General features: G+C 44.2%; 1 protein-coding gene across 4 annotated transcripts in view; it reads right to left on the bottom strand.

Annotated features, from left to right (window-relative positions):
- Window positions 1-16,319, bottom strand: part of SYTL3 (synaptotagmin like 3) — a 74,460-nt gene extending 58,141 nt beyond the window's left edge. The window contains exons 1-4 of one of the 4 annotated variants that reach the window (XM_039873910.1): window positions 16,023-16,319; window positions 7,656-7,909; window positions 5,724-6,325; window positions 3,810-4,028 (exon numbers count right to left, since the gene is read on the bottom strand). In XM_039873910.1, coding sequence (XP_039729844.1) covers window positions 3,810-4,028; window positions 5,724-5,833 — 329 coding nt within the window. In that variant the 5' untranslated portion in view covers window positions 5,834-6,325; window positions 7,656-7,909; window positions 16,023-16,319. Of the gene's footprint in view, window positions 1-3,809; window positions 4,029-5,723; window positions 6,326-7,655; window positions 7,910-13,435; window positions 13,816-16,022 lie in introns of those variants that run through there. The other 3 variants (XM_039873909.1, XM_039873907.1, XM_039873908.1) reach the window with 3 other exon arrangements.
- Window positions 16,320-16,881: the final 562 nt, after the last annotated feature.

The following is a 16,881-nucleotide window of genomic DNA, read 5'->3' as shown; positions in this document are numbered from 1 at the left end:
TGGCTGGAAGGAGCTACAGAGTCGCATCGCAAAGGGGTATGAATACAGGGGAGGGGACAATGTGGCCACCATCAAAAACGACCCATCAGGAGATCCTTCCTAATTTCTCATCATGAGAATGTGTAATTGATAAGACCTATATTTTTGCCTTGGCTTGTAGGCTGCATTGTATTCTTTATATTTCTGGTTATTGTGAATATAATTAAATAAATGCAACTAGGTGATTAGGAATAAAAGGATGAACAAAGATAAGAAAAATATTATTTCACACAATGTGAAAAATACAACATAACATGTAATGATATCGTTGTATCTTAGTCCTAATGTAAAATGTATTTCGGCTCCCCCAAAAATCCCCTTTAATAAATTCCAAAATCTATTAACCACTACTCCTCTGCAGCAATAATTCAAATCTCAACCTAAGAACTAAGAAGGGATAGGAATGCCAAGGTCAGTGTCAATTTGGAATTTAACATACTTAAGTGTCTCTTCATTGGCACCGGGCATAGAATGTCAGAGAAAATGTGAGCAGTCCCAGAAATTACCCTGGATTCAACAGTACCACCTGCTACAATCTAAAACCCTAAGTGTAAAAATTTCTGTTCTAATTATTTTACGAATAGTACAATGTTCCTGATGAAACAGAGAAAGCATACCCATGAATATATGAAGCTGAAGAAGAAATGATTTCTCGCAGTCAAAGCCAATTACAAAGCTAAATAAAAAGATCACGCTTTGAAGGAAGAAGCCAGAACAGGGGTAATCCTTCAGGAAAACAGCTTTCTCTTAGGTGGGATTTGATGTTATTGCATAGTATATCACTTCGAAGAGAAAAAAAAAATCAACGTAAACCTAAGTCTTCAAGTTCAACCTTGTTTCTTAATGAAGTTAAAATAAACAAATAGAAAACTTAGGCTCCTTCATTTCAACATAGTTGTTACTTTGTGCTATTTTACGGCAGAAATTGTCAATAAATTCCAAGGGGGAGACGTGAACCAAGAAACAAGGATGAGGTTATGCGTCTGACTCCTCCTTCCTTCTCCCAAGTCACCCTCTTCCTCCTGATGGCTCCTGCTAAGGACAACACGTGGCCCTCACTACGGGAAGCAACTTTCAGCCGACATTCTTCTTCCAAGTTCTTCCCAGCCCGTCTTTGTACACGGGGTTCTATGTCACTCTCTTTTTCTTTTTGTTTTTCTGATGCCCTAAGAGCCTGTCCTCAGAACCATTTTCCACTTTCCCTCTCTTTTATCCGCCATAACCATCACCCCCATCATTCCTTTGTTGAACTGTCCATCACATTCTTCGTCTGTATTGCCACAAGCCTCGTCGCTTCATGCTCGGCTCACTGCAAGGACGTTTGTGTGGCTTGTTTACCTTATCTGATTCCCACTCCTGAGTCTGCCCTGCCGAATGCTAGCCTATTTTTGTGTGGTTTTCTTCCGGCAACGCGCATATGCTCACATTCCATTTCCTACTGCCCAGGACCCGAACTCTTCCCAGTGGCTTGGAAGGCTCTGCCCTCCCAGCAGCGTGCCCCAGCAGGCAGCAGAGGGCAGAGATCAGGAGGGATGAGACTCTGAGGCCTGCGGTCTGACTTCATGGCCTTGGGCTAACTTTCTCGTGTCTCTCAGCTGCCATTTCTTATCCTGTAAAACGAGGTTCATAGTAGCGCCTGCCTCATAAGATTCTTTTAAGGTTTAAATAAATATTCACTGTAAAGAAATGCTTAGCCCAGTACCCGGCACGTGGCGAGCGGTCACCACTGGTCCCCACGTTGTTCCCTCTCCCCAACAATGTCCGGCCCCTTCGCTAATCCTGACCTTCTTCCAGAAATGCTCCAACCACTTACGCTCTGGAAAGTCTCCTCGAGCCAGCTCAGCCCTCCCCGGCCTCTCTCTCTTCTGAGCGCCCTGCACTCAGCAGTTCTCCAAGGGGAAACCTGCTCAGAAGGCAGAAAGCTCAGCTGTCTCCTGGGACTCAACACGAGCCCAAGGCCAGCACATTCCATGGGCCTTCCGCTCTGGCTGCCCCAATCTGCAGGTTGGTTTTGCTCATTTTTTAAAAAATTGCTATTCTAGAGTTTTCTCTTTCTTGGCTTTAAAAACCCATTTCCCCCCTCCTCGCCCTACAAGAAACACATCCACTTGCTCCTGAGGAACGAGTCTCAAGCTGAGGAAGAAGCAGGGGAAGCAAAATGGTTGAGGTCAAAACCCTTTTCCGGTCTCAGTCTAGTGATCGATGTCAAATAGTCTAACGTTTTACCAAGACTTGTCTTCGTCTGGCTCTAAAATAGGATGGCAGCCCAGAGTGGACCAGAGAGAGCAGAGGGCTGCCGAGGAAGCGAACAGAGGGGGGAAATTATTTAGCTCTCTCTCCATCCGATTTCCTGTGTCAGTTCACTCAGGGTAATGCAATTATCTCAGGTATTTTGAAAAGCAATCTATTTCAAAATAAGGAAGCTGGGGTTTTAGAAATCACACTTGGTGTGCTTAGGGGGTAAAGTTTCGATACCCAGGGCCCCACACCTCTGGGGCGGAGGTTTCAACGCGGCCAGCATCCTGGGTCACCTCGGCCCCTGTCCTCCCGTTTTGATATTTTGCTTATAGTTAACTGTTAGGGAAAAAAAGTTGAAGAATTCATTTCCTTATCAATGTTCATCATTAGACTTCAAATACATATGGCTGATTGAAGTACGGGAAGAAGAGCTTGAGATCTTTCTAGAGATTACTAGGAATTGTCACCTACTCTCTCAAGAGCTGCTTGAACACAGCACAGACAGGGGCAGCTCACGGTATCTTTCTTCTTCTCTCTCAAGCCAAAGAGATGCGTAGGAGCCGGTGAGCCTTGGCCCCTTCTAGAGAAACAGAAGGTATGCAGCTGGCGGCCAAAGAAATCTGATTGGACAACTTTGCCTGCCTTTGGATGAGTGATTGAAACACATCAAGCCTTGCAAAGGGACAGGAAATTTAAGAACATTAATGTCACGGTGCCTAATAAACACAATCCCGAATCCCGGGAGAGAAAGCCAGCCTCCTTGACCACACTGCGTGAGTGACCCTCACACTCTCTGTCCCCAGGGCACTCATGGCTCTGCAGGGATATTTAGAAGTCGTTTTCAAATCTCAGAGTCTCTGACCCCTCTCCTAGATTCACAGCGAACGAACGAACAAACGTTTCCTCCCTTCCCATACATTCTGTGACCTCTGCCCCAGAAACACTCTCAAGATCGAGGACAAGCCACTCTTGCTTTGGGCAGTAGGAGCCCAGCCTAGTATGTCCCTTACCATTTTCAAAATACCAATACCAATGCCATGTTTAAAAAAATTTTTTTTAAACCTCACAACACCAAAAGATCAAAACAAATGTAAATTCAGTCTACCCATTTGTTAATTCGCATGTCTGATACAGGTCAGCTCGCTTCCTTCCAAAAGGCCTTACTTAAAGCTGCACCGGGGTGCTCTAATGTCCCCTATGTCACAAGCCACTTCGCTCTTCCTGGAGGAGATAAATGAAGCTCTAAGAAAATTAAGGCACCTAGTCAAAACCCAAACCAATCTCAACGCCTGGCGGGCCCGTCTTTAGCCATTGCAAACAGATTTTTGGAAATTAAAAGAGTAAACCTTTTTATATAATAGAATCTATCTTTAAGTCACAGTGACTTCCAAGTCTAGAGAGGTCGCTCCATCCAGGCGACCTCTGTCGACGGTGCCGACTGAGTCTGAGGAGTGATGGCTGCGTGACCAACGGTCTGCCCCGGGCCGTCTCCCGAGCTCGGTCCGGGAGCACCTGGCCCCCGCCGTCCTCACCTGTCCTCGTAGCACACGGTGCACCTCCAGACGCCGGTCCTCCGCAGGAACACGCGGCACTCGGAGCACACACGGTGGCTGCAGCCCTGGCACGCGGTCCCCCGGTTCAGCAGCAGCCCCAGCACCCGCTGGCAGCGGGCGCACGATTTCTCTTTGTCCTCCTGGCTCACGCCCTTCCCGCCTTTCCAGCGGAGATGCTGCAGGTGCGTCTTCAGACTCCTGTGGCCCAGGGGATTAAACCAGAAGATCTGATTGAATGAAAGGACAGACGCCAGACATACTCCTCCACGGTCAGGGTCCCCCCGCACCACCATGGCGAGAGACGAGGGGCCCCAGCATCCGGCACCCCTGGCCCCGCCACGGCTGATCATGAGGCTCAGAGGTTTTCTCAGCTGTGAAACAGACAAGAAAACCGGATCTGACCTCCAGGATTGCTGTGCGGATTAAACGGCAAAGCATAAACGATATGCCCAGCACAGAGACGTTAGCTGCTAATTCGTTCCAGATTCATCCCTTCATGCCCAAAGGGCATTATAATGGTAAGCAGGAACAGTGACAGAAAAGGGGAAAAAACCCCACAGAAAATGACATTAATTCTAATTTGCAAGGCATGGAAAGATCTATAAACATAGAGCATACACGCCTGCTACTGTCACGTGTTACCCAATAAATTATGTAACTGACAGTCTGCTTTCCTACTGGTTTGTTATAGTGGTCAGAGCCCTCTTTCCCCTACACAAATGCCTTGGTGCAAAGGGATGTTACGTTGAACCCCAACGACTCGTCATTAACCAGAACCCTCTTTTACGAAATGTCTGTTACCTACGATGAGGAGAAGCCAATCGCAAGAAACAAGCTTACACCCAACTTTCAGCATTTGCCCCCAAAATCAGTACCCTCGGGAACAAAACATCCTCACCGCACTTTCCATGTTCGTTGTCGATATTCAAAATGGCGTTTCTAAATCACGAAAAGCTCTCTAATCATCAAAGGAAATTCCACTTTGGCCCACACATTACATTTCTTAGTGAGAGAAAGCGTAACACGCAGAGAGCTTTAGAACCACAGGCGAGGCTCGGGAAAGAATATCATCCAGTTGACCAGGAAACTTCCCTCGTTCCTCAGACCTCGGTTGTCCAAAGGTCTGTCTGATACGTGTATTTTTCTTGGCAGATTCTGAAAGAGTTCTGCCATCAAATACAAAACCCAAAAGCCTACTCCATTACTCCGTTTCTAGACCTCATGTCTCTGTAAACCCTGACAAACGAAGCATCCACATCTATTTAAATCTGATCCGTTTAGAGATGGATCTGGACAGCCAACAATGAACACCGTTTTGATACCATCTAGCCCTGCTCTATTAAATGTTAACTAACACTAAACAGCCTGTCTGGTTTAGGGCAGACGAGGAAAGAAGCTCCTGCTGACACATCGGTCTGGGAACAGGCTGAGCAGGTTCGTATTTTATACTCCTCCTTCCCTCTGAGCTTACTTGGAAGTAAAAGTGAGCTAAAAAAAAAAAAAGAAAGAAAGAAAGAAAGAAAAGAAGTGGATTCCGGCAGGCTTGCTGTTTCTAAGTTGCTTCGTTTGTGCCATCAGTTTTTGTCACAAATAGTTTAGGAAAACATTTTCCCCTCCCTGCAGGCTGTCTTGAAAACCTGTCAGCTTCCTTTGACTTCTTCCCACAAAGTAGGCAAATTTTTCACCAGAAAGGCCCCATTTTAAATAAATAACAAAAGCAGCCTCCCTGGTCCCTTACCATCTTCGAAGGGGGGTGAGACAGCAAACTATCCCCACTCACAGTCCCGTCGTTAGGACTCTTGTCAGACGCGAGGCCGAGTCCAGAGCAGCAGGCTCCTCCTGGCAGAAAAAGCCAAAACCCTAAGAATTCCACCCACTGCCATGACAACCTACCGGATCCTCTCCTCCTCCACGTTTTGAACGGCCTGGTCTCGGTACAGGACCTGGAGAATGACCTCGCGCTCTAAGTCCTGGAGGGAATTCAGGTCGACTTCCCGGGCCATTTCTCCCTCGTATCTCAGCTCCAAGGGGAAGTTTCACTCCATGAGCTCAGAGCCCAGCGGCCGAGCCACAGCTCTCGAAAGCACTCCTCCTGCTCCTATTTCAGTGGCGACTGAATCGCCGGTGGCACCTTTTTTCCCCTCTTTTAAAGGTGTCACACTCTTCAGGACAAGAAAGTCCCAAGAGGCTGTCCCTCTGTTGGAGTCGTTGTTCAAAGAGCCTCATGCCACCCAGGGAGCGTTTTCACTGGGTCCTGCCGCAGCCTTTGACATCCGTCTAAGGCAACAGCCTATCTTTTTCTGAAGTTTTGCCAGAGATTGTTCTAAATGATGCATGGATCCAAGCGGATAGTTTCTGCAAAGCAGAAGTAATCCCCAATCAGAGGGAATTTACGAATAGCAATAAGAAGAGGATCAGTGTCTTATAGAGGCTAACTTTCTCCTTCAAGTGTTTTCAGGTGAGCGGGAAGAATGACAAGCCCTACCAGTTCATACCTGTAGAAAAGACAATAAAAGTAGCATCAGTTTTCCTGGTCTCGTATCTCTGCAGCGTTACTTCAGAAAAGATAAAATGTTCTACACAGACAGAAGTTTGCATTTCCCGCTGTGGTGATAACGTCAGAATTTATATTTTACTAAATTTGTCTTCTCGTGTATCTAAAAACTTCGAACTCCCAAACTTGAATTTCTCTAATATGAATTCCATGTCTTCAGTGATTAGAGGTATTAAAGTCTGTGTTTAATGTACATCACCCTAATTGAAAACACATTAGCAGAACAATGTTCTCCACTGCAAGCTACCCTCTTTAGGATTAACTTCAAAACTCAAAAATTTTCAATTAGGGAGGAGTGAAGGGCCAGCACCGCAACCTCAATCTATCAATTATTTATGATCTTTAATGGTTTCCCCAGCTGCCTCACGTATGGGGTCTCGTTTCTGATTAATGTTAGTTGTGAATTTCTGTCCACTGTTCCTACTTCTTTTTTCCATCAGTGACATGGGGCAGACATCACCTTCCAGCTGTTTCTCACCTCAACCAAGAAGATGGTTGTGAATTGATAAAACACTGGATAAGTACGTAATAATGAAATGCAGAAATTGTAGATGCTCAAATCAATAAACTTTCTATAATGGCATTATGCTTTCTAGAATGCCATTTTGTTACAAAATCTACATGAATTCCTTAGTAAGACTTCCTTTCAGTGCTTGAGAAGCTAAACTCCCTTCGTTGGGCTCTCTTGGAAATCCACATTATATTAATTGATGACTCATAGCAAGTTGGTGATTGAGAGGTTAATGGAGCCCTGAGGGCTCATTCTCTTTAAGCAGAGATTCTTAAACTTTTTTCCTTAATCTTTGTATGAAAAGATGGATAACCCTCTTTTTAACCCTCATTTAAATGCATAAAAAGATACACTGAGTTACAAAGGATATTATACTGAAATATATTTTAAAAATCATCATATAGTAACATGTATGTTCATCGATGCTTGAAATAACGAGGTCTAGCATTGATCTAACGAGTACCCTAATTTAAGAGTAGTGATGACTATAAATAACATTTTGAGACCTGTGACATACAATGTAGCATGAAAATATCTGTGATTCCTTTCGGCAGCAGTCATAAGTCCTGCTCGTTCACTCTGGTTTGATGCCTATATTCATAATTGAAGGAAATGCTAAATTTTAGTTAGAAGTAAATAAATAAAGATGTAATTTTTCCCATCCAAGTTCATGGACCAATAGGCTAAGGACCCTTGGCTGAAGGGGTTCTGTATGTGTCAGTTTCTCTATTGTAAGAGAAAATTGAAACATGTTGCTCACCCAAGGGCAGAGGCTGCATCAGGAGCAGGAAGACCCAGAGCTCTGAGAAGCGTGCTCTTGGCTTCTAGTCTTCAGCAAGTTCTCTCCCGTGTCTGCTCTCAAAAGGCTTCCTATCTCGGCGATGGGAAAGTGACAAGGACTTGGGGCTCTAGCCCAGCCCGGCTGGGAACTCACTGTGCCATCAGAGGCAAAGCTTCGTCCGCCCTCGTTCCTCAGTTTGCTGATGGACAGATGGAACTAGCAGATCTGAGTCCCTGGAAGAGAGGAAAGGCACATGAAACAGCGTGTAATCAAGTGCCGAGTGATAAGGCGTGAATCAGCCATCCTGTCACCAACTTTAGAAGTCTATTTTTTCTAAAATTACCCCTCGGTTCTTCTTGCTTTCTTCTGATTTCTAATCAATGAACCGCACTCCTAGGCTAAGAATTGTCCGTTTTGTCTGATTCTCAAGACTTTTAAATGAAGGTTCTTGCACTAGGCTCAGAACACGTGATCTGTGCGCTGAGCTTCTGTGCTGGTGGCTTTTGTGCCCTCTCTCTGGCTCCTCAGGCAGGACCAGTGCGGTACAATGCTGGACATGACCCCGCCAAGCGCACAAACTGGGAGAATCTGGGCACACCCAAATGTTCACTCCTTCAGGAGGCTAGGTCTAACGCATTTCAGAAATACAGGATTCAGTCATTTAAAAACACCGCCTGTGCTTTACCAAATCCACGCCTTGGATGGGGGCGTGTCTTTTCTTGGTTAAGGGAAGCCCATCCTCCCCCTAGTGGCTATTCACTGCTAGTTACAGAAAAGTGAAATTCAGTTCATTTCCAGGGTCCAGCCATTCGTTCGTCCCACGCGTTCAGTAAATACTTATTAAGCACCTTCCAAGTGCCAGGCACTGCTCAGATGCTTAGGGTACGTGACTTGATTGGCTGGTAATTTACACCCTATCCTACTTCTACCAAGAATATGATGCGGCTTACAATAAAAGCGCATAGAAGACAATTAACGTCAGAGAAACACTAGCAGCCAGAGTGAAAAGGGGCCGATCATTCCACCAGGAACCTGCAGTGAAACAGTCACTGCACTTGAGTGTTAGGTGCATTTCTGACCTTCCTTCGTCAGCGAAGCAAAGCAAAACAGCCAAACAAAACATAACATCCAAGTGGCGTATATAGTTCCGATACACTGAAAGAAAACAAGGAAGAAAGGCGTAGACTGAGAACATAATCGCTTCTTTGAGCGGTGGCTTGGCAGAAAATGCGAAGCTGTGCTTCGTGGATCACTATGTTATTGATCTCAAATTAAAGCTAAGCATGTAGCAGCAAATTGCAATTCAAATGTAGACCAAAACATGGTGCTTTCTGGTATTCCAAGTTGATACAGGGATAAAGCGTAGGAAACGAGAGGTAGAACTAGAGGTATCCATGTTTAGCATCCCTCCCACTGTGTTTTCATTCTTGACTTTCAGAGATTTTGATTCTAGCTTCTGTAAACCTTTGGTTAGTCATTCGAACACTTGGTTAATATCTACTGTTAATACTTGGTTAATATCCCAGGCTTCTATTGTTGGATTGAAATGTACTTTTTTTCTTTAACCTGGAGGATCTGTTTCCAAATCTTCTGTAAAATGGGGTGATTTTTCGAAATGATGCAATCGGTACTTCCTAGAGCATCACCCACTGACCATTAGCATCAAGATTTAACAGAAACCTAGGAAGATGTTTTCTCTTTGGCTTCCAGTGTCCTTCTAGTGTCCCAGTTAGCTTGGTGCTGTGGACATCTCATCTGCCACGTTTGAACCACAGTTACTTCAGCTGCTGGGGATTCATTCAGGATTTTCAATGGGGGCAGTACCCCATTTCCATCTTAAGTTTGCAGGGATGTTTTTGGTTGTTACAGTGACAAAGAATTATCTTCCATCCCCATAAAAATGTTCACTATCTTACCAGATAATTCTGTTAGAAAAAAATTATAATGATCTAATAACAGAATTAAACTTTTCTATGAACACAAAGTATATTTTGCAGGGTTATAATATACAGTCACACACCACGTAATGACGGGGATACATTCTGAGAAATGCGTTCTTAGGTGATTTCATCGCTGTGCAAACGTCACAGAGTACACTTTCACACCCCTCGATGGTATAGCCTGCTACACACCTAGGCTCTTTAGCACAACCTGGGCTGCAAACCTGGATTACATGTTATTATACAGAACAACGTGAGAGTAAATCAAGTACAAGAGAAAATGATTCATTCAAGAGACGCAGTAGACAGGAGATGGATGTATGAGACTTGATGCAGGCATAACACTGCACACCGTTCGACAGCAAACTTTGTTTTATAAGTAGTAAGAGTACACTCTAAAATAAAAATAAAAAATATAGTGTGGTAAATACAGGGACCAGTACCATAGTTGTTTATTATCATCGACTGTTAGGTACTGTACACATTGTATGTCTATACTTTTAAATGACTGGCAGTGCAGTAGGTTTGCGTACACCAGCATCACCACAAACACGTGACGGTTGTGACATCACAAGGCAGTGGAAAGTTTTGGGCTCCATTTTAATCTTATGGGACCACCGTCACTATACAGTGTGTGCCTAGTGTTCTAGAATGCGACTATCGTGTGAATTGAAGGAAGACTGTACTTGGCTTCATTTAGAACTGTAACGAGAGCTGTCTATCATTTCAGAAAGGTTTAAGAATTACTGAATTAGAGGATCTAATAATTTCTCAGGTCACAAACAAATTAAACTATATAATTCTCTCATTCAATTTTCAACATATCGTTGGGTTTGCAGGGAATGAGGTGGGGGAAATAGAGGCCTGGTTAGTCGTTGCTGTTGTTTTGAGTTTGTGGGTTTTGGTTTGGGGGCTTCGGTTTGATTGCAAGTTTGTTTGCTTATGGAATTCCAGGTCTGATCAGAATTCCAGGCTATAACTGAGAGCTCGGAGGTCCTCTTTCAGCAGAAATTATCTGAATGATTTCAGCCGCATTCTCTTCAACCTTAATGAACAGAATCTGCATTTTATCCCACTTAGACTGGCATTTGAATTCTCACACATTTGGTATTGACTGCCAACCTGGGGATTCTACTTTGTGATCCATCTTCCAAATCACTCAGAAATGAGCCACTAAAACTATTCTTATCTCATAGTCTGTTTATCCAAGACAAGATGCTCCCAGGCCCATGGCAACAATTTACTTGTTTATAAAATTTTTAAGTTCTTTTTTCTAGCGAGCTTCTTCCTAGTCAGTAAAGGTTTCTAGGATGACAGATGGAGTTAGTGAGCCCCCAAGTCCACGGTAAACACCTAGAAAGTGACAGATCATTTCATCCACCTCATGGCGTTAGGTGCCCCTTTGCAGATTCCATTTCCGGTCACCTACACTAGTTGGAAATTAGAAACCATGCTGGATTATTTTTTATATTCTTCAAAACATGGATAAAACAAATATATATATTTTTTTCTTGGATGCTTTTGATTTTTGTGATGTTTTGAAGTCGGAAATGGTGGTAATGAGGAAATCTATTAAAATGAGCTCTCATCAAGTTCCTCGCACTGTGCCATGTCTTACTGTCTAGGATGACAGAGCGAGGCATGAGAATGGCATTTGTAACACTCACAAAGTGGTAAAGGGACAACTGATGGGGTCCAGAGCTGGCTGTACCCATCAGCTTGTATGCAGACAGCTGCAGTGACAGGACCAAATGGATAGTGAGTCAGAGGAGACTAGAGACCAGAAAGGACAGGAAAACCTTCATGGCCAAGGTGACTCCCACGGAGCATGGGAGAACTTGGAATGAAAAGGAGAGACTCTAGGGTGAAGAGCAGTGTATTTAACAGTACCGAGGCAGGAATGTGTCCTTCTTCCGCAGTAAAGGGGCCCGTGTCCTCCACCGCCTGGAAACAAATCCTCAAGCATGAACGTGGCATCCCTAGCCTGGCCTCTTCCTCCTACTCCATCCTCAGTTTCCCCAAAGCGCTCCCATACCAAACTCATTCAAGACTACTCCCTGAACGCGTCCTGCCCATTTCCTTTCCCAGGCCTCTGCCCCCGCTCGTGCCTCTGCCCACTAAAACCTCGTTTATTCGGAGACGGTGAGGGCGCGGCCAGGAAAGCAGCATTTGGAACCCAACTGAGTGTGCGGCTCTGCTCTGCCGGTCACTCACTGTCGAGATGCTGGGCCAGTGACTTAAGCCCTGGGGACTTAATGTCCTTATCTATAAAGTAGAGAGAATTACAGCATCTATTTCCCAGTGAGGCTGAAGGGTATTGATACATATAAAGTACTTCGATCACAGTGGCCAGCGTATAATAAGTAGTCGATAATACAGAGAACAGATTGGTGGTTGCCAGAGGTGGGAGGTGGGGGTGAGGGGTGGGCACAATGGGCAAAGGGGGTCAAAAGGTACAAACTTGCAGTTTTAAGATATATAGTTATGAGGATGTAAGGTACAGCATGGCAACTACAGCTAATAATGCTGTATTGTGTATTTGAAAGTTGCTAAGAGAGTAAGTCTTAAAAATTCTCATCACAAAAAAAAAATTCTGTAACTATATTCTGATGGATATTAACTAGACCTATTGTGGTGATAGTTTCAGTACTACACAAGTACTGAATCATTATGTAGTATACATGAAACTAAAAAAAAGTATGCCAACTGTATCCCAATTTAAAAAGTAAATAGGCAGTCGATAAATGTTAGCTGTGATTATTATTATTAGCAGCAGTAGTGGTAATACTATCGTCATTATTACTGTTAATTTATCAAGGTCCAGATTAATTGCAACCTAATTCAGGAAATTTCTCCTCATTTACAATCAAAATTAATTGTTCCTTCATTACGACCCCTTTCTACTTTATATATTTCTCTGCTGTGACCCTGACTTCATTCTGTCTTACAGTCAAGTTTCCTCTCCAGGGGTAACATTGGGTTTGAAAGAGCCTTCATCACCCAGCAAGGAGGTCCTGAATGTTCGTCCTAAGTTGAGAAACCCAGTGAATATTGTGACATGTGAGTGCGCTTGCCAAAGCAGGAAGCTCGAATTCAAGAACGGTAGGAAGTGAGGATAGCCAGGCGAGCAAGCCAGCACACATTTATAAACTGTCTCCCCAAATCTGAAAGGCTGAGGAAAATGAGAGTTGTTTCAGAGTTGGAGAAGCCTGCTAAAAAAGTATTTCATTTCATGATCCTGTGCAGAAATTCAGTCTCATAGAGCTCGAATAACGAAATCTCCCACATCCTTTTTTCTGTGATGATATTTGGTCACCCTCTCACTCATCCAGCAAATTCCTACATTGTGTTTATTTTGTCCCCAGCACAGAATCAGGCTCCGTCCTCACCCAGCCGGAGGTGAGTCTAGCCCCTGCCTCCTTTGCCTACTGCAGTTGGTAACTTTGTAACGCTGATGGCCCTTGTTTTACAGCATTCCACCTACTAGTCTAATTTCATTTAACAATTAAAAAAACAAGTAAAACCTACACTACAGCACCACTATGAAGAAAGACGTCTCCTACAACTGCTTAGAGACACGCCGTGCCAAACCTTCCCATCTCAGCGTTGGTTTGGGTGTCAGACAATCTGGGATCAAACCCCAATTCCAGAATCATCTGAGGAACAACTGGAACAAAGCAAGGTGGACTCAGAAGTATTCCTTTTGGACCTATCCTACCCTTCAGGAGGCCCCATGTGGCAGGCAAGGAAGCCATTTGTCCAAGATTGATAGGGACGCAGGCAGGGGGGAGGGGCTGCTCTCCTAAACCCAGCATGTACCTCAATCCATGTATTTCCATTTTGTCTGCATCAGGTCACAATGGACCCGGTGGACCCTCGGCATCCAGACAAACACAGTGTAGTGATGGTGTTTCTAGCGCATCAGCTCAACAACCCCGATTTTATCCGCCTTCTCTCTGCCAAACACGTGCCAGGTATCGAGGAGCTAAAGTAAGTAGGATTTCTGCATTCAAGAAGTTCACATTCCGGGCAGAAAATCAATTATAACACGATAGCATGAGCATCAAAACCACGAGGCTCTACAGGAAAGGAAGGCACGAGTCACTCCTTGCGGCGAGAGCAGAAATGGCTGTGGGTCAGGGACGGTGTCCCAGGGGATGGACGTGCCGGGCCACTTCGTCAGGAGAGCCAAATAGCCAGTCGCGTGCTGGGATGTTGAAACAGCTTGCTTTCTATCCCCAACCGAACAGCACTTGACTTTGGCTTTTAGATCTGATCAGTCGGGGGTGGTGTTGGGGGGTGTGTGTGTGTGGCAGAGTGGAGGTGGGGGAGCCTGTGCAACCTGAGTAAGAAAGGAGGATGGGAAAGCAAACGTCCTCACCTGCAGGCAGCCGTCCCTCTTCCTGTCATGGAAACATCTATCACTTCTGGGCGGCTGGTCATCAGATCAGAGGAAACAAAGCCTCGCCACCTCCCTGCGAAGCCGGGGAGATGGCACCGGGGTGGAGACGTGGCAAGTTGCTGCCACGTGCCTGTGTGTGAGCACCACCGCCACCACCGCTGCCCGGGCTCTCAGGGGAAACTACAGAACCTTCTCGGAGCCTGAAAGCCACAGCCTTGCAGCGGCTCAGAGCGCAGGTCACTTCGGGGGCCGGCCACCTCCGCTGCTGTGGTGTTTTTACCACAGCCATTTCCTTGAGAAGCTGCACTGTTTCAGAATGCAGCCACACGCTTTCTGTCTTGGACGCAGGGGAAACATTGAGTGGCTAAACTGACCTTAAAACACTACTGAAAAATGCTGCCCCTTTGTCACTTGTGCATATTCTTTATGGAAGGCTGTAACAGCCACCAAGAACACTAGTCCGCCCGAGGAAGGACGTGGATAAAGGGTTGGGTTCTGACCCAAATGGGGCTCAGACCCTCAGGCTTGACAGATTCATTTTCACAAAGGTGAGACGACGTGCCTGAGTGTCCCTCACAGAGTCTGACACCGCAGTGGAGATGTGCGTTTATAAATTCCCCTTTTCACTCTCTCGTTACTTAAACTGAGGTGGATATTCTGGAAGCTAGCAAAGCTCAAGCTTTGGCATCCCTCACTTGCACAGTTCCACCCAAGATCCCGTAACTCATTCTGTATTCATTTTCTTAAAGAAGCCTCCACACGTCGTATAAACTTCGGGTCCCTCAGAACTCCGTCCATTCTATATGAGGCTGCACGTGCATGGGTTAAACCTAGAAAACCTGACACCTACTCAAGGTAGGAGAAAGCGGAACAGCTCTGGGGTTCGCTGTGGATTCTACTCATCCTTTCCCACCCAGCCTGATATCTCGCCACCAAAAAACCAAAGGAAAAAAGGTATTTTAGAATCAGAGTAAATCACTGAAATCGAAGTCCTTTTTTTCCCCCCATAGTTTAAACTCCATGACCTCTTCTTATGGAAGGTTAAAGAAATGAGAATTAATATTCTTATATTGTTATTGGTACGACTCATAATTATTGTTATACTCTTTGTTGCACCAATAGCTACTATTGATTTAGCACTAACTCTGGACCAGACAGTTTGACAGGCACTCTGCATACATTATCTCGATCTTCATTACAATATTATAAAGTAAGGACACCCAGTTCACAGATGAGGAATGTGAGGCTTGGAGCGATTAATTAATTTACTTAAAGTCACATTCTAATCTGGGTCTGTTGAACTCCAAAGCCTATGCTTTGTTTAAGCAGAGAAGAAGTTAGATTCTCCCGCTACGCTGGCTGAATAATCTTTTTTTTTTACACCAATTCCAACTTCTTAACAGATCCTTAATCATCTAATGTGCATTTTCCTCTAAGAATCCCTCTTCTTGCCAAGAAATCTGTTTTGGGGTTAAGGAAGCCTAACTGAAAAAAATTAAATTAGACCCCGGCCAACTTAATTTTTTTATTTTAAAATTACATTTCTTTTCTTCCTCCAAACTGGAGATTATGGGTGATCAAAACAAACTGAATCTAAGAAGCAGATTCAGAGCAAAGCAGTAATAAACTATACATATATGAATTTACAACCCAAAGAAGAAATTGAATACTCTATACCATCACCTTAAAAAAAAAAAAATCATACCTATGGCTTTTGGACAGTTTGGTTAGTTTCAGATAGTTTTTTGGTTTGGGTTAGTTTTTTTTTTAACAAGCTATAAAGTATTCCCTCCGTTTCATTTAAATCATTATTACCCTGAATGTTAAATGTATGCTATTGAATAAAATCACAAGTCATCCTTTGTCTAATTTACCATTGTTTTTGTTTTCCACCTTTTAATGTTATCAGTCCAAAAACGATAACCGTAACTGTACTCTCTACCCACCCCACCCTCAGCCCCAAAACAACCTGCCCAAATGGCTATATGTGGACACTCAGCCTACCTTTGTATCAGCTTCAAGAGAAGGGACCAGGGCACTCTGTTCTGGAGAGAAGGAAGTCAATTTTTCTTCGTTAGAACGACTGACGTATTTCTCTTTCCTTCCTGTCAGACACAGGGCTGAAACAGTGCACCCTCTGGGCCGGCCCTGAGTGCCTCTGTGGCTACCCCCACGTCCCCAAAGATCCCAAGAGCAAAGCCACCCAAAAGCACAACCAGGGGCTCTTGTATGCCAACGGTTTACATTTTTAGCTGGAGAAAAAAACCAAGCTACTGAAAGAAATGTTTCACCCTTATCAAGAAAACCCCCAATAGAGACTAGAGGCTTCAAATAGTCAAATGTTCCCACACTTGCAAGGCGTGTCAATGACTGATTAACCTCAAGTGTAAATGACTGGTTACATTTCAAACAACAGCTGCTAACTCAAGAATCAATTTAGAACAAGACTGGCATGTGCTTTTTTCCGGTAAATTTCATTGAAATAGAACACACATGTGGAACATGATACAAATCATAAGAACAGCTTGATAAATTTTCCCAAAGTGAACAAATTCCTATGAAGAAATTGAACTTAAACAGCATCTCGGCAGTTCTCACTGCAGTATTATATGTTATTGTATGAATATCTACAAAATGTATTTATCTAATGTACTGTTGATGGGCATTTGTGTTATTTATTATTTGGAGGTATTATGAATGGTGCACGCTGCAAACATTCTCGTATAGTCTCTTGGGTGATTATTTGTACTTGTTTCTGTTGGTTACGTGCCTATGGGGGGAATTCCTGCGTCATAGGTTAGGCGTATGCTCAGCGTTAGTAGAAGTTGCCAGCAGTTTTTCAGTGGCTGTACTAATTTACTCT

This window comes from Pteropus medius, unplaced genomic scaffold (genome assembly GCF_902729225.1).
Source record: "Pteropus medius unplaced genomic scaffold, Ma_sr-lr_union100, whole genome shotgun sequence".
In the NCBI taxonomy this organism is placed as follows: Eukaryota; Metazoa; Chordata; class Mammalia; order Chiroptera; family Pteropodidae; genus Pteropus; species Pteropus medius.
Note: the sequence above shows the minus strand (reverse complement) of the source record. Positions and strands in the feature narration are given on the sequence as shown.